This window comes from Bactrocera tryoni, chromosome 3 (genome assembly GCF_016617805.1).
Source record: "Bactrocera tryoni isolate S06 chromosome 3, CSIRO_BtryS06_freeze2, whole genome shotgun sequence".
In the NCBI taxonomy this organism is placed as follows: Eukaryota; Metazoa; Arthropoda; class Insecta; order Diptera; family Tephritidae; genus Bactrocera; species Bactrocera tryoni.
In genome coordinates this window covers 86,636,838-86,654,443 of record NC_052501.1, presented here as the reverse complement: position 1 = coordinate 86,654,443, position 17,606 = coordinate 86,636,838, and the positions used below count along the sequence as shown (strand labels likewise).

The window sequence follows — 17,606 nt, the reverse complement described above, 5'->3', positions numbered from 1 at the left end:
TTGCTATAATTTATCACTCGTTTTCGTTCAGCGTTAAAAAAGGTTACAAATGCGAATGTCCGCACATAATGCGATTGGATCCTGCAGACCATCGCACTTGCGTACCCAATGAACAGGTGCTGCTCTTTATAATGGGGGACGAGATACGCGGTATTGATTTGATGCAGCCTAACCATCACACCATACCCACCATACGGCAATCACCACAGGCAAATTATAAACAAAATTAGAAAAAATAAAAACAAATTTTATGGAGACTACAATCTTGCAGGTACTTGCGCCACAACGCATTGACTTTACCGTCGACGACAGCCGGATTTATTGGTCTGACATACAACTGAATGAAATCAAAACGGCTGGCATTTCAAATGGACTCATCGATACCATCATCAACACTGACATACACAAACCGTATGGATTCGCCATTGATTGGATAGCACGTCACATGTACTTTTCGACCGGCAAAACGAAGTGCCAGATACTGGCGAGCAATTTGAAGGGAGAGTTCGTTACAGAAATACACAGAGATCTCAATTTGGTGGAGAGCATTGCTTTGGATCCAGCAAAGTAAGTTAGTCGGCGCATTATTAAAAAGAAAAAACCGTTATTACAGCGTATTGAATGTTTGTGTTTTTTAGGGGAAAGATGTATTGGATACACTCCGAACGAGACTCAGAACTGTGGCTAATTGAGCAGAGCAACTTAGATGGCTCTTCGCGCAGCGTGGTTTTCCAATACAACAAGACTTTGTTGAGCTTGACGATGGACTTTGATTCACAGCGTTTGTATTACGTCTACGACAATTCCGGCATTGCATACTACGATATAGTGCGAAAGATAATGGTAGAAACATTGCAATCAAGTGAAATTATGACCATAAGCTCTGTGACGGTTTATAATGGCTCCATATATTTTCCCGAAAATATACAAAGTGCCATAATGAGTTGTGGAAAAGACTCTTGTCACAACATGACCAGTGTGCGCACAAACACAAGTGAGTCCACAATTTTGCCTCCAACTACAGATTATACATTTGATTTTTTATTGCAGAAAGTATACAATCACTGAAGATGTTTTACTCGGAGGCACAAACCGGCACGAATACCTGTGCAGGCCCACAACGAGGTGGTTGCGAACATCTTTGCTTGGCTATATCATCTACAGAGCATGTCTGTCGATGTGCTATTGGTTATGATGTACTCAATATAAAAACTAGCCACTGTCTTGGAAAATCTGAATTCATATTCTATTCAAACCACGAACTCAAAGGAATTGAACTTTACGATCCCAGCACACCAGACACACAGCTTGAAGAGAAACCAGTGAGTAAACAACTACCCACTCACGATTCTTAAAAACATAATATGTACAAAAATTCAAAAATCTTCCCCAACTTGATTTCGTTTTTCAGGCCCTAGGTCCGATTTCTCGAATTTCTCTGGCCACCTATATTGACTACGATGTGGATAAGGACTATTTGTATTGGGGGGATAGTGAACGTGGTACGATCTCACGTATAAAACGAGATGGTACACAGCGATTTGATCTACTACCTGCCATCGACACCACTGACCCTAAACAGCAAGATTGGTTAGGCGGAATCGCTGTGGACTGGGTGGCTGGGAATATCTACTGGAGCGATATGAAGCGAAATCTAATTGAGGTTGCTCGGCTGGACGGCTCCCACCGCCATGTGGTTGTCTCCAGTGTGGAAACACCGACGGCATTAGCTGTTGATCCTGTTCAGGGCTTACTATTCTATGTGGGTAGCGGTATTATTGGCCGAACGGGGCTAGATGGCAGCCAATCATTTATACTGGTTAATCAAACTGGCACAGTTAGCAATCTTATTTTGGACATTGATGCTACCAAAGTATATTGGTGCGACAGTGGTTCGAACAGCATCATGAAGGTGGACTATGATGGTAACCTGAAGACGCCACTACTCAATCACAGCCTTGACAATCCTGTGGCGCTAGCTAAAATTGACGACTACCTGTACTGGGCGGACAATAACAACAATAAGGGCAGCATAAAAGTCGCTCCGCTGTCGAATTTATCTGATTTTAAGGAAATACTCAAATCGGAGGGGAATGCACTAAAAGATTTAAAGATTTTCTCTCGGCGTGTGCAGAAAGGTACAAATATGTGCGCAGAAAATAATGGAGGTTGCGAGCAATTGTGTCTATTCAACGGCACTAGTGCTATATGTGCTTGCTCTCACAGCCGAGTAGCAGCGGATGGTTCTTCCTGTGAGCCATATGATAACTTTTTACTGTTTTCGTATCGCAGCACAATCGAGAGTATTCATATGACAGATCATACGAACAAAAATGGACCAATTCATGCGGTGCATAACACAACATTTATGCGAAATGTTATAGCTTTAAGTTACGATTACGAGAACAGCGTCATATTCTACTCGGATGTGCAGATGAGCACAATTAATTCGGTACAATTTAATGGCAGTAGAAATCAGGTATTGGTAAGCCATCAAGGACGCGTCGAAGGCCTCACTTACGACATCGTGAATAAGATGCTCTTTTGGACCTCGAATAATGATGCGTCTATACGTAGTTTGGAGCTGGACCATGTTAGTGAGAATGCTGATAACAATACGCAGTTTGTGAAACGAATATTGATGTTGAATTCTAATGATAAACCACGTGGCATTGCAGTAGAGCCTTGCATGGGCATGATTTATTGGACGAATTGGAACGAAGAGACCCCTTCCATTCAACGCGCGTACGTTACCGGTTATGGTATCGAGTCCATAATACGTACGGACGTAAAAATGCCGAATGCGCTAACGCTAGATTTCGATGAGCATAAGTTGTACTGGGCCGATGCACGTCTTGATAAAATCGAGCGTGCTAACTACGACGGTACACATCGTACTGTGCTGGCGCATTCCACACCAAAGCATGCTTTTTCAATGGCCGTTTATGGCGACTTGCTCTTCTGGACAGATTGGGTGCTACATGCCGTTGTACGCGCAAGCAAATACTCAGGCGCGGATGTGGTCTTCTTGAGAGAGAATATCGATCGACCGATGGGAATTATCGCGGTGCAAAACACCACTATCAATTGCGACTCGAATCAATGCAAGATATTAAACGGTGGATGCGAAGATGTGTGCATACTAAGTAAGAATGGAACGGCTAGTTGTCAGTGCTCAAGAGGCACTTTGGCACCGGATGGACGCCGCTGTTTACTTTTGCCAAATATGAACTGTGATAAGAATCAATTCTCATGTGTATCGGGCGAATGTATTCCCTTAGAGTTGACGTGCGACAATATTACACATTGCCTCGATGGTTCGGACGAGCGCCGCAGTTACTGTATACTAAGAGAGTGTCCAGCACGTTTCTTTATGTGCAATAATCATCGCTGTATACCGCAGAATCAAACATGTGACGGCATACAACAATGTGGTGATGGCTCAGATGAGTCGGAGCTGGTTTGTAAGTGTGAACCCGACAAGTTTCGTTGCAATAGTGGAGAGTGCATATCCATGCGGTTCGTTTGTGATAATGTACGCGACTGTAAGGATTTTAGCGATGAGAAACACTGTCCGCCGCGAGAATGTCCCAGTGGGGATGTGCTATTTCAGCACTGTGCTAACTCAACGGCCTGCTTCATGCCTTCTTGGCGATGTGATGGCGACAATGACTGTCCGGACGGTAGTGACGAATTGAATTGCGAAAATGTGCATAAGGTGGCCTGTGGACCTGGTCAGTTTCAATGTCCTAATGGGTTGTGCATAAATGAGAAATGGCGTTGTGATGGTGAAAACGACTGCAAAGATATCAAGGGCGGGTTAAGTGCCGATGAGATTGGTTGCAAGACGCAGTGCCGTAAGAATGAGTTCCATTGTGGCAATACATGTATACCAAGTAGTTGGCAATGCGATGGCAAACCGGATTGTGAGGATGGTTCGGACGAGGGTGCACAGTGCCCGAATAGAGCTTGTCGACCACATTTCTTCCAATGCAAATCGTCTGGCCGTTGTATACCACAGAAATGGGTATGCGATGGTGAACATGATTGCCCAGCACCAGGTAGCGAAGATGAGGGTAAGCATTGTGCAACCGGATCGGTACCACAGGAAATCGATTGCTTGTCACCGTCGTTTCTCTGTTCGAATGGCATGTGCTTGGAGCGTCAATATGTTTGTGATGGGGACCACGATTGTCCTGAAGGAGATGATGAGTATGACAATTGCGAACCGTTCCTGCAAGCGCAAATCTGTGACAATGGAACAGAGTTCCAATGCCACGACTTGCAATGTATTTCCAAAAATCTTACATGCGATACAAAACCCGACTGTGCGGATGGCTCCGACGAAGATGCACAGCTTTGCGCCCACTCACATAACTTGTGTCAAGGACCCGATGACTTCCGTTGTAGTAATGGCGCCTGCATTTCCACAGATTTACTGTGTGACGGGCGAAACGATTGTGCCGATTTCACAGATGAGGAACTCTGCAATGTAGACGAATGTGCTATTCCCGATCTGTGCGAGCACAAATGTGTGGATAAAGTTATTGGTTTTGAATGTCAATGCAACCCCGGTTACAAGCTGCTTGCTTCCAATCAACATTTATGTGACGATATAGATGAGTGTGCTGAGCAACATCCTTGCTCGCAGATCTGTATAAACACATACGGCTCTTACAAGTGTTTGTGCGGCAAGGGCTATGAATTGGTGGACCACAACACATGTAAAGCCACAAGCAACGAGACCGTGAAGTTCATTTTTGCTAATCGCTACTATATTCGTCAAGTGGACATGCGCGGTAATGGCTCCATACTCATTCACCAGTTGTCTAACGTGGTCGCCTTGGACTTCGATTGGGAGACGAAGTGTCTTTATTGGTCGGATGTGACGTCAACAGTGGGTATGATAAAGCGATATTGCCCTGCTGAAAACAAAACAAGCACGTTACACCAAGCGATGGTGAAGAATCCAGATGGCTTGGCCGTAGATTGGGTAGGTAAAAATTTGTATTGGTGCGACAAAGGTTTAGATACGATCGAAGTCTCAAAATTAGATGGTAAATATCGTCGTGTACTAATCAATGAAAATTTACGTGAACCACGTGGTGTTGCATTGGATCCCTTCAATCGTCACATATTCTGGTCAGATTGGGGCGATAATCCACACATTGGCAAAGCCGGCATGGACGGATCTAACCCGCGTATGATAATAAGAGAGAACTTGGGTTGGCCGAATGCGCTCACCATTTCCTTTGAAACGAATGAACTTTTTTGGGGAGATGCGCGTGAAGACACGATTTCTGTATCCGACTTAGATGGTAAAAATGTACGGCTATTGCTAGCGCGCAGTATTAATCCACAATTAAACTTGCACCACATTTTCGCCATCGCTGTGTGGGAGGATAAAATATACTGGTCCGATTGGGAGACCAAATCAATTGAATATTGTAACAAGTATAACGGGCAAAATTGCTCCACGCTTGTGACTATCATTCATCGGCCAATGGATCTACGAGTCTACCATCCATACAGGCAGCAGCAGCCATCAACACCAAATCCTTGCCTAACAGCCGGTTGCTCTACTCTGTGTTTGCTATCACCGGAAGCGCCACACTATAAGTGCGCCTGTCCGAACAATTTCGTATTGGGCGAAGATGGCAAATCATGTCACGCTAATTGTACAGCGGCTCACTTTGAATGTGCGAATACATATAAGTGCATTCCTTTCTACTGGAAGTGCGACACGCAAGACGACTGTGGCGATGGCAGCGACGAACCAGTCACTTGCCCGGCATTCCATTGCGATCCAGGACAGTACCAATGCGACAATAAGAAATGCATTTACCCTTCGGCTATTTGTGATAACGTCAATAACTGTGGTGATGGTTCGGATGAGCGTAATTGTGAGAAATTCACTTGCTTCGAGAATTACATGAAATGCGAGGCGTCGACGAACACGAGCGCATTCTGTATAAGCAATGGAAAGAAATGCGATGGTGTAAACGACTGCCCGAATGGAGAGGACGAGACTGGTTGTACACCTCTCGTCTGCAATAAAGAGCAGTTTCAGTGTGGTAATAATCGTTGTGTGCCATATGTGTGGGTATGCGATGGAGACACCGATTGTGCGGACAAATCGGACGAGGAAGGTTGTGACTTGGTTACATGTGAGCCAAGCGATTTTCAGTAAGTCTAAAAATACCGGCAAACCCGACTACTTGACATTTGTATAATTTTTGCTTTTCAGATGTAATTCAGGTCGCTGCATACCGATGGCTTGGCGTTGTGACGGCGAGAATGACTGTCCAAATGGCGAGGATGAACCACCCACCTGTCATTCGTCGAAGGAGAGTTGCGATCCCACCTACTTCAAGTGCAATAACTCGAAATGCATACCTGGACGTTGGCGCTGCGATTATGAGAACGACTGTGGCGACGGTAGCGATGAGTTGAACTGTCAAATGCGCAACTGCTCTGAAAGTGAATTCCGTTGCGGCACTGGAAAGTGCATAAAGCACGACTATCGCTGCGACGGTGAGATCCATTGCGATGACAGCAGCGATGAGATCAACTGCAACATTACATGCAAGGTGAACCAGTTCAAATGCGCCGCATTTAATACTTGCATAAATAAGTAGGTGCCTCTGCAGTTTTAACGAAACGTTATGCATATAACTTATACTTTTCACACCTCAGACAATATCAGTGCGATGGTGATGACGATTGCCCGGACGGTTCGGACGAGGTGAATTGCACTTGTCCAGCCAATTATTTCACATGTGCCAATGGCAAGTGCATAATGTCGAGATGGAAGTGCGATGGCTGGGACGATTGTACTGACGGTAGTGATGAAAGCATCGCCACCTGTGCGCACGAGCATTGTCACGCCAATGCATTCAAGTAAGTGCTAGATAGAAAGTCTACAATGGCAATTCGCGTCTTATATTGTATGCATTTGCAGGTGCTCTAATTTGAAATGTATACGCAAATCAGCGCTATGTGATGGTGTGAATGACTGCGTAAATTCTGAGGATGAGTCCGATGAGGTTTGCGCTGCGCTACCGAAGTGTAGGCACGATCAATTCCAGTGCGAGAATGATGATTGCATATCGAAAGCGTTCCGCTGTGATGGCCAATATAACTGCATAGATGGTTCCGATGAGATGAACTGTCAGCCACCGGTTTGTGGTTTTGGAACATGCTCACAGATCTGTATTGAGAAAAAAGCTGGCCACTACAATTGCAAGTGCACGGAGGGTTATCAGAAAGGATCAAAGAAAAACGACACATGCTTGGCTTCAGGTATGTTCATTAAGCTCTTTATTGAGGGCAATAATATTTTGCGTTTTTGTAACATTAATATAAACTATTTGATTTGTTGTAATTGGTGTAGGTCCTGAACAAATACTTTTGCTCGCCTCTGAACAAGAGTTCCGTTTCATTTTGCCTGCAAAACAAGAGGGCACCACCGTGGTGGGTTTCTTCCAGACAGATAGCTTAAAAATTGATGTTTTCGACATACTTATCCGAACGAAAGATACACTCCTCTTCTGGATTGACTCGCATCATGGCAAAGTGCATACAATGAAAATAGCAACTCCGCACGCTGAAACGGGTACGCGCATGCGCAGAGATCTGAAGGAGTTGACGGCTTTTAATGTGAGCCTTAACACTACGGAAAATGGTACAGAAATTAATATTTAACGTTTCTTTCTACGCAGATACCGGATCTGAACGATCCGAAATCACTAGCGGTGGATTGGATTACCCAAATGGTTTATATAATAGATTCGCGGCATAATCAAATTATTGCTACGGATATCGATGGTAAGAAATACGTCTCGTTGGCGTCGACCGGCATGAATCCCACCGATATTGTACTTGAGCCGGAATCGCGTATTATGATATGGTCCACACTGGAAAATGGCATTTTGGTGGCATCACTCGATGGTACCAACAAGAAGAGTTTGGTCGAGCGCGATGTTGGCTGGCCCATTAGTTTGTCGATTGACTATCCTACCGGCCGCTTGTATTGGGCTGATTACCGCAAAGGCACCATCGAGACATGCAGATTGAATGGCAAAGATCGAAATGTAGTGCGACGATTTTCGAACAAAGGTCCGTACATTACTTCGAAGGGTTACACTTTGTGCACATTTCCGTTATACATAAATATATTTACAGAAAAGCCACAGAAAATTGATGTCTTTGAGGACTATCTATATATCAAGTTGTATGATCAAAGCATTATTAAAATGAACAAATTTGGTGTGGACAACGGCACATATTTGCTAAAAGGATATCGCTCATCGGATATTGGCATATTGCATCCACTAAAACAAAATCGCAACAGTAAGTACTAACTAATACACATGCGGACATTCGTAAACGCCGACCACTTACAATTTACACCTCTCTGTCATTGTTTTAACCTTCACCTTTCATGAAATTGCAGTCACAAATCCTTGTGCGAAAGAACCATGCAAAATGAAGCGCGCGCTTTGCATACTTTCCTCAGAGGCACGCAATGGCTTCGCTTGTAAATGTCCCAACGATCTGATAATGGTGGACGATGAGTGTAAGGCACATAGTGAGGTTCCCGATTATTGTCCGCTAAAGTGTAATCTCGGTACTTGCAAAGTGATTGATCATGTGCCGAAATGCATCTGTCAGCCACAATTCGAGGGTGAGCTGTGTGAGCACTCTCGTTGTTCCGGCTACTGTTTAAACTATGGTCTCTGCACGGTAGCACCCCAGCTGCCCGGTTCGTCCGAGCCACCACCATTGAAATGTAGCTGCACTCCTGGCTGGTCCGGCCCGCGTTGTGAGACATCGGTACCGGAATGCCAGAGCCGCTGTCACAATGGCGGATCGTGCCTAATCACAGACGAAGGTATGAAATGCACCTGCCCGGAATTGTATGTCGGCGAACAGTGTGAGCATTGCGTGAATTTAACCTGTGCCAATGGTGGCATCTGTCGTGAAACTCTGACTGGCACCACACAGTGCGAATGTCCAGATGGGTGAGTGCACAAGCGTAATGACTATAAATCGAACATTACTAATACATGCTGCCTTATTTATTTCCACCAATAGTTTCACTGGCAAGCGTTGCGAGGTGAATGTTTGTGATGGTTTCTGTAAGAATCAGGGTGTATGCAGCATTGGCACCAAAGGTGGCCCACAATGCCAATGTGCAGTCGGCTACTATGGCGAACAATGTGAATCCGACTCTTGTCAGACATACTGCTTGAACGGGGGCGTATGCACCGAACGCGATCAGCGCTTGATGTGTAGCTGCGGTGAGCGCTTTGAAGGCGAGCGTTGCGAAACCGACTTGTGCAAAACTGCAATACCACCACTCTGTAAGTAACGGTCTTTTGCGGATCCACTTATGTTTCCATATTAAATGACAAAATATCACAACTGTTGTAATTTACTTTAAAATAGTTTGCGATGAATCTGAATTGCCATCACGTAATCCCTGCACCGGCATCATATGCCAGAATAGCGGCACATGTCACGTTATCAAAGGCATGGCCATGTGCAACTGCACCGATCAATGGAATGGCGAGTTTTGTGAGGTAAGCACGCTCTTCCACATATACATAGATACATATGTGTGTTTGTACATACAAAGCAGAGCTAATTGCGTTTACTATTGCAGCGGCTGGTGGCCGAGGAGAATCCCTGCATTGGCTATTGCAGGAATAGCGGCGTTTGTCATTTGGATGCGTATACTGTGCCGTATTGTAGTTGCATTGGTGAGTGGGAGGGTGATGACTGCAACACGCCACCGAAATGTGTCAGCAGCTGTGGCTTTTGTCGCACCGGCAGCTCAATTAATGAATGCCTGTAAGTTTGCAGCAGCCTAAAACTGATTTCATTTCAACTACTGATTTACGCATTTATTTCATGATTTGCAGCTGTTCGGGCGGTAAAATCACGCCATGCTTGGCCGAAAGTGCGGACAATGTGAATATCGAGCGGCAGCAAGGGCAGGAACACACAGCGAATGTGCTATCGATATTAGCGGTAGTGCTGTCTGTCGCCATATTACTACTAACGCTCTTCGGGGGAGCGATATATTTCCTAAAGTAAGTGATGACAACTAATTGCCACAAGTTACTAAGTAAATATTATATAATTAATAATAATATTAGATATTAACTATATACACATACAGACATACATACAACCATATATATTAATATGTAATTTGTCTATTATTAAACATTTGCAGGAAGCATCGCATATCACAGCCATTTTCACATGCACGTCTCACCGATAACGTGGAAATAATGCTAACGAATCCCATGTACAGAGGCGATGCAGACGAGGCGCCAGCCTTCGTGCACGAAGACGACAAGGTAGCATTGCACAATGAAAATAAGTCACTTTTCTTTCAACACTTGCTCTTTCCAGGGTAATTTTGCGAATCCTGTGTATGAATCCATGTACGCGGATGCGATTGTCGAGCCGGCGGCGGTGGTTGAGAATGTTTTGAGTACGGCACCAGATGAGCGCAAGGGCTTGTTGCAGCACTCACACGATGACACAAGCACACCAGACATTCTTTGATGATTAACCACGAACGAAGTGTGTTAAGTTGGCGCTCGCCACAATCGTATAGGTTAGAAAAGTTAGAAAAGCTTAAGGACAAAGCTAAATGCTATGTAGCACCAAGAACCTTCACAAGCAGCCATTTTGAATAGCACATTTACGAACACACTGCTATTCATACAAACATACATGTAAAGGACTGATAGCGTAAAGATTTATTTTGTATTTATTAGTTTTCATGTGTAAAATGCCATTTTCTCAATTAGCGTGATTAATCGGTTTAATACAGTGGTGAAGTTTTAGCGTAAAAATGTCAATAACAAATTATAGGATTAAATTAGCAGATTCATTGTACAATCAGTCACCTTGTGCAGTGCATATTGAAGCAATGTAATGTAAATAGTAAATAACGAATTAGGCTGGTGTTAGTCGAGCTTAAAAATAGCATATCAACGCCAGGCATTTATTTGTATGTATGTAGTTAGTAACTAAGGCAGGACAATGTAGGTGTCTGAAATTGTATATTTTGTATTTTACGCTTTAGTTCTTCGTTGAAAACAAACGCCGTAGTTAAGCCAATGACGAGGTAGCTAAATAATCGATTATTGTGTAACGAATAACTGTGAAATATCTTTCTATTTGCCTTCTGTGCATTTTCTCTCTTATTTATTTATTTATTTTTGTTTTTATATTTCATATTTTATGCACCAAAGCGTTAAAATTTGTAATTCTTCACAGAAAATTTAAATCGTATAGCATATAAAGTATAACTGCAACTTGCATATGTATGCAGCAATCTCATTGGGTGTGGTCAATTAATACAAGCAATAGTGCCATGCCTGTTGAACGATTTTCGTTGAAGCTTCATTAATAAACTAGTCTTTTAAATTTCGTACAGCTAGCTATATTCTCAAAGAAGCTCTTTGAATATACATATGTACATATACGTATGTTTGTACAATTGGTGCATTTATATACAACTGAGTAAGGTCTTTAAGTAGTCACATACCTGGAATATTCCAAAAAAAAGCATTTTATTGTAAATAACTCCAAAAATGAATGAAGACTTGTATATGCCATTATCTGTAAGTTTAATTTTTATTTAAATACAAATGACTGTTTACTTCGTCGTAGACTAGAATCGATAACGAATATGTTTAAAGACTTTAAATAGGTACTAATATACATACATATATAATATACAACATATTTACTGGTTAAGAAACGAACAAATGCTTGCATTTAAATGAAATCGTGAGATTCTTCAATAGTTTTAAGTTTAAATTTACAAATATGCACACATTACTACATATGTACTAAGCTATAAATGCTCACATGCATGCATATGTATGTATGTAGGCAACCGGCCAGTGCGGCAGGAGTGCAGTATGATGCCCCGGTGGTAACTGGTACATCACCACTAACTAGTGAACTCACTGGTGAGCGGTATTGGCGGCCAATTGTAACATAGTGCTAAACACACACACATACATACGTATGTATACATATTTAGTTGTTGTAAATTAAGTAAAACAATGGCGTTCTAAAAACGAATGACAGTGCACTAAGAAACAAACATACATGTATACATACACATGTTCTCCTTTTGTAAATTAAAAAGCGAAATAAAAGTTTTCGAATTTCCCAAATATGTTCAGTTTATTGTTTTTATATTTGATCGCCTAACAATTTTTGAAACTTTAGTTCACTGTAGTGTGAAATAAAGTGGTATACTCGATTCCGTAGGCAAAAGTTTCAGATGATTATATTAAAGGTGTCGTCACGCGGATAGAAGTAATTGTTTTTTATTAGGAAAACTAGCCGTCTCGCTGGCTGTGCTAAAAGATTTGATGTTTTTTCCTTTAATTGGATAATCAATTTGGGGCGTTTTTGACGTGGTGGGTTCCAAGCCCAGCTCACAACCCTGGGGAGAGATGGTTCGGCTTCTCACTTTAGCTCACCTTCAAACGGGTGTTCTTTGGCTAGCCAGCGGATACTTGGTCTAAGACCGGAAGTCGTGAGCTGCCTGAGCCATATGTAAAAGAATGAGAACTATACAAACATATATTTAAAATAAGCATCTAACTTATCTAAATTCTATTTCTAGATCGTTCGAAAAGTAACTTAAATTCCAATATACATACCTTATCAGTTCATTAACTTGCATACAATGTATAGAGATCATAGTTCGTTTGACTTGTGCAATCAATGCTAATTTGATCACTGTTAGATTCACCAGCCAGCAATTTCAGCCGGTTCGATTACGGATGAGGAAGTTTTGAAATCAACCAGTTACAACTACTTTCTAACTAGTACTAAAAAACGACGCTACAAAAGTAGACCGAAATTTTTCCCGCTCTTTTTACATTTCTCTTCAGTAAGGTTTGCCATTTCATCACGGAAAGACATACAATCTAACAGCGAGTCGAAATTATTAAAGATGACTACCGAAATTTGGAGTTTGTGGTCTCGACTTTAAGAGCGCTACGTCCAATTAATAGTCGTTAAAATCGTCCTGTCAGATCAACAATTGAGCATCTAGGGGAAAAATTTGAATCCAAAGATACAGTACAAAATGTTCCCGTGCCAGTAAGAAAAACAAATGTCCGTAGTGTCGAGAATAATGCTGCCTCTAACGCATCAATTGAGAAAGACCCAAATCAGTCTCTCACACGTCATTCTCAAGCGTTGGGCATCTCTGGGACGTCGTTGTGGCGAATTTTGCGAAAAAAACTTGGCCTGCATCCTTACAAGATCAAATTGACGCAAGAACTAAAGCCGCTTGTCCACCAGTATCGTGGTATGTTCGTGAATTGGGCCGAGCAACAACTTGAAAATGATACGGATTTTCATCGAAAAATCATCTTCAGCGATGAGGCTAATTTTTGGCTTAATGGCTTCGCCAAAAGCAAAATATGCGTTATGAGTCAGGCAGCAATCCACACATACTCCATGAGCCACCATTGCATACCAATATCAATGATAACCGAATATTTTTGGGCCGATTTCGATGATAAGGATTTGGATGATAAGGATTTGGACAATATGTGGTTTCAACAGGATAGCGCCACTAGCCACACACCGAATGTGACAATCGATTTATTGAAAACCAAGTGTGGTGAACGTGTTTTCTCACGAAATGGACCACCTCGGTCGTGCGATTTGACGCCATTAGACTATTAGCTGTGGGGCTACGTCAAGTCAAGTCTATGATCTATGCCAACAAGCCAGTGACTATTGATGAACTTCGCACGAATATCGAACATGAAATTGCAGCAGTATCGGCCGATTTATGCTTGAAAACCATCGATAATTGGGTTCAGCGACTGGACTTCTGCAAGCGTGACCGTGGTGGCCATGCAAAAGAAATCGAGTTCCTTACATAATAGCAACGAATGTTCTTTCACAGGAAAAAAGAATTTCATTGATATCCCAAACCGGTTTTCTTTTATTTATTTTTGTAGTGCACTTATTGCTAACTGTTAATATGTTTGGTAAATAGGGAAATAGGGAATTGTGCAATGTCAGCAAACCCTTGCTTTGCCGTAAAACAAAAAATGTGTAAATAAAGGGTAATCGGAGTAGTAAAAATAATCGCTGTGAGCCGAGCTAACGTCAATAAACATACGGTAAACGTAGCTTAAATTGAGATATCGAATGATAAATTCTAGAAGCAGAAAATTGTCAAGCCATCGAAATCTATACAAGTACCATACATATATGCATGGGTGATAATGTTATTCGAATATTTTACAATATAAGAGGGCGGTTCGATAGATACTTCAAACCACGAGTAGATGGTGCCGTATTGCAATAGAAATTTACTACCCTATAGTACATTCTCGGAAATGTAGAAAAAAAGAGCAATATCTGTCGGTGATTAAATTTTTATTTTTGTAAGAGAAATCAGAGATCGCTTGGATGACAACAGCACTAAAGTTCAGCATTTCGTATTGGCAGACGAGAGTGAGACGGCTGAGACAGCAAAATAAATCGCTATTTGCCTTCAACGATAGGACTTGACGAACTCGCTGTCCAAGGCCTTCCATAACAAAGGTTTGTGTTTTTCCTAGTGAAGTTGGTTGTGGACTGTTATCTATATCCAGTCCCGTTGCAGCAAAGTTAGACAGCACAGACGTAAAGTTCAAAGTCAAAGAAGGTATATTTTATAAACTTTCTGATTTACATATTACATAAGCCAATATATTATAATTTTAAGGAATGTGTGTTTAGTTCGGATTGCTAGACGATAGTTCCACCGTTTTGTTTGCATTTGTTTGTTCTAATTCTCCAGACTTCGTAGTTTTACTCTTACCTTCCTGTATGGGAAAGTAATCAATGATGAGGGCCACATCTTCAGGGCGACAGCAGAACATGTAGCCCAGTGTTGGTAGACGTCGCAAATTCCCGAATGTGCTATTTTTCAACCATTCAATTTCGTCACACACGTCCAACTCACAGAACTCATCGTGCGTTGGATTCGTCGCCTGTTAAAATCGAAAAGACACAGTATAGTAATCAATGACACTTCGTTAAGTTTGCTAATAGTCGGTATTTTTTTCGTACGTAAGGTGAATTGTGTGCAATGACCACAATATCGTCATTTTTCTCCTCGTCTGCGGAAAACGGAGATTTCAAATAGGCCCAAATATACGTAGGCGCCGTGATTGCTATGCTATCTTTGTGAATGGCCACAATTTCTGGTTCGCAATTTCCCCGACCCGGAGGTGCTGTCATATTGCCGTAAGTGGCCATATGTACGAGATATTTTACGGAGCGTGTGCGCTCCTTCAAGGCATCGAGGAAGTGGCGCCAGTTATGTTGACGCAGTTGGCGCCACCACATGGTGTTGAAAATGTATGCGTGACTTTCCAGTTGACTCTTTAGCGGTTCGTCTTGCAATAAACTGGTAAAGTCGAATTCGAAGGCATCGAAAAGGGTATGTGATTTGCGCAGCTTATCTCGGGTCGCATTAAAAGTCTCTTGACTGCCATATACATATTTGAATTGGAGTTTAAATTGGTTACAGGAAGCCCTAGATATTAAGTGTGTAAGTACTCACCGCATAAATGGAAAATACGTTTTGAGGCTTCTGACCTTTTGACCTAAATCTACGGAAAGTTCATTTCGGTTCTTCTTCTAACGAAATTAGAAATGAATTTTGATGTTAAGACAACGTTAAAAGTGGGATTAAATAGCAGGTTAAACATATTCGTCACGTACCTCGTCTAAGACGATGGCCTCGCCATTCAATTGTGCTACGAAACTGACAAATTTCAATTTAAAGTAATCGAGATCATAACAGATACCCGCTTTGATATCACTTGCTACCGTCTGGATCGGCGCACCGATAGCGTAAGTCATGTAATTCTCGCAATTCGGCAATAATGTTTTACTTTCATAAAGATCATAGTTCGTTTTAGATCCGCATAGAATAGTCATTTTTGTACTAAATGCGCTGAGAATTCCTTTTATACCAATTTGGTTATTCTCGTCACAATTGAATTCTGCGGTGTTTGAGGACAAAACCTGGTCGATTTTACTATCGTAGCCATATCTGTTGATAATAGATGTTACATTAAATTAGCGACAGCAGGATCTCTTTTTACACGTCTATGGGTGCTCTCATATAGCGCTATCGCTGGTACTAACTTACCGCTCATCACGTTTCTTATAAACTAATCCCGAACTGCAGTATGCGGTAACCGATTCTCCGATGTCTAGATGTATCGCAGATGCTTGTGCTTTGAAAATAACTTTTTTTGAACCAAAATTTTGCGCAAATAAGGGAGCAGGACTTAGAATATCCAGTTGACAAGCAGATATGACTTCACATCCGGTCGCGATCGCGAGTAAATACAAAAGAGTGATGTGCGACATTATTGGCCTCACCACTTCGCTGATAATCTACAACTGAAATTAAATATTAAGCATACTCGTATATAGAAACTCGTTCACATAAACGTAGGAAATTATTGTATATGTGTATGTGCGTATCTTGTGATTGTTGAAAAGAAATGCGCGATGCATTGAGCATACATGCAAAACTACTCAAATGCGAACACAGAGCACACCAAATCGAGGGGGTTCCCCTGATTATATTCGCACGTTCATATATATTCATATATATGTATGTATATAAGAACGGACATTAGTAATACACGTGTATTCTGGTGTTTAGCTGATAAGTTGCAAACCTGTTTGTTTAACTCTATGAATCCGTAGACGTATGTATGTTCGTTTTATTATGATACCCTGAACGGGCTATATTAAGTTGTATGTAACTCCCGGAAGTAAACGTTGGAGATCCTATAGAATATACATACATATAAATGATAACGTTGAGTCGATTTAGCCATGTCCGTCTGTCTTTCTGTCTATATATACATATATGATCCGAAGCGCCAAATTTTTGAGATATCGATCTGCAATTTCGCACTTGTTTTTTCCTCACTAAGAAGCTGCTCATTTGTCGGAACGGTCGATATCGGACCACTATAGCACAAAGCTGTCATATAAACTGAGCAATCGGAATGACATGCTTGTATAGAAACATCTTTATTTGACGAGATATGTTCACAAAATTAGACGTGGGTTATTGCCTAAGGCAGTGGTGGAAACTGCAAAGAAATTGTTCAGATTTTATTTATATTATTGAACCTTTTATTTATATTTGTGAAGGGTATTATAGATTCAGTGCAACCTAAGCTAACGTTTTTTCTTGTCTTTCCTTGAATTGACCCCTCACATATCTCTTGAGTTCTTATTGTAAGTAAGCGTAAACCTTTATTCAAATAGATACTCTCAGATACTTGAAATTATATTTATTAAGCGTCAATAGGTTCTATGAAGTGGAGAGCAGCCAGAATGACTAATTAGATAGCAAAAATCGAAGCGTTGAGAGTTCATTGCTGATCTTTTTACTCAATCATGCGTTCGTAACTTAAAAGTTATTTTTTTTATTATTACCACATCGTGGTAAAGAGGCCGTAGTATATTTCTATTCCTTAGCGGCCAACGGTAGGCAATGACAGTTCTTCAAG

The 17,606-nt window shown here is 41.7% G+C and overlaps 2 protein-coding genes across 2 annotated transcripts in view; one reads left to right on the top strand and one right to left on the bottom strand.

Moving 5' to 3' along the window:
• LOC120772428 (low-density lipoprotein receptor-related protein 1) overlaps positions 1–10,581 on the top strand; it is an 80,507-nt gene extending 69,926 nt beyond the window's left edge. The window contains exons 17-34 of the mRNA XM_040101040.1: positions 32–209; positions 272–567; positions 639–994; positions 1,051–1,322; positions 1,412–6,186; positions 6,248–6,634; positions 6,697–6,900; positions 6,962–7,302; positions 7,394–7,659; positions 7,722–8,118; positions 8,185–8,352; positions 8,456–9,023; positions 9,097–9,365; positions 9,451–9,584; positions 9,668–9,855; positions 9,927–10,097; positions 10,244–10,370; positions 10,426–10,581. Coding sequence (XP_039956974.1) covers positions 32–209; positions 272–567; positions 639–994; positions 1,051–1,322; positions 1,412–6,186; positions 6,248–6,634; positions 6,697–6,900; positions 6,962–7,302; positions 7,394–7,659; positions 7,722–8,118; positions 8,185–8,352; positions 8,456–9,023; positions 9,097–9,365; positions 9,451–9,584; positions 9,668–9,855; positions 9,927–10,097; positions 10,244–10,370; positions 10,426–10,581 — 9,253 coding nt within the window. The remainder of the gene's footprint in view (positions 1–31; positions 210–271; positions 568–638; positions 995–1,050; positions 1,323–1,411; positions 6,187–6,247; positions 6,635–6,696; positions 6,901–6,961; positions 7,303–7,393; positions 7,660–7,721; positions 8,119–8,184; positions 8,353–8,455; positions 9,024–9,096; positions 9,366–9,450; positions 9,585–9,667; positions 9,856–9,926; positions 10,098–10,243; positions 10,371–10,425) is intronic.
• A 4,125-nt stretch (positions 10,582–14,706) lies between these two features.
• On the bottom strand, positions 14,707–16,484 carry LOC120772152. The gene is made up of 5 exons (XM_040100583.1): positions 16,220–16,484; positions 15,787–16,120; positions 15,626–15,702; positions 15,130–15,550; positions 14,707–15,050 (listed from the first exon to the last, which is right to left on the bottom strand). The coding sequence occupies exons 1-5, from the start codon at positions 16,441–16,443 to the stop codon at positions 14,793–14,795; spliced, it is 1,314 nt and encodes a 437-aa protein (XP_039956517.1). The 5' UTR covers positions 16,444–16,484; the 3' UTR covers positions 14,707–14,792.
• Between the last annotated feature and the right edge of the window lie 1,122 nt (positions 16,485–17,606).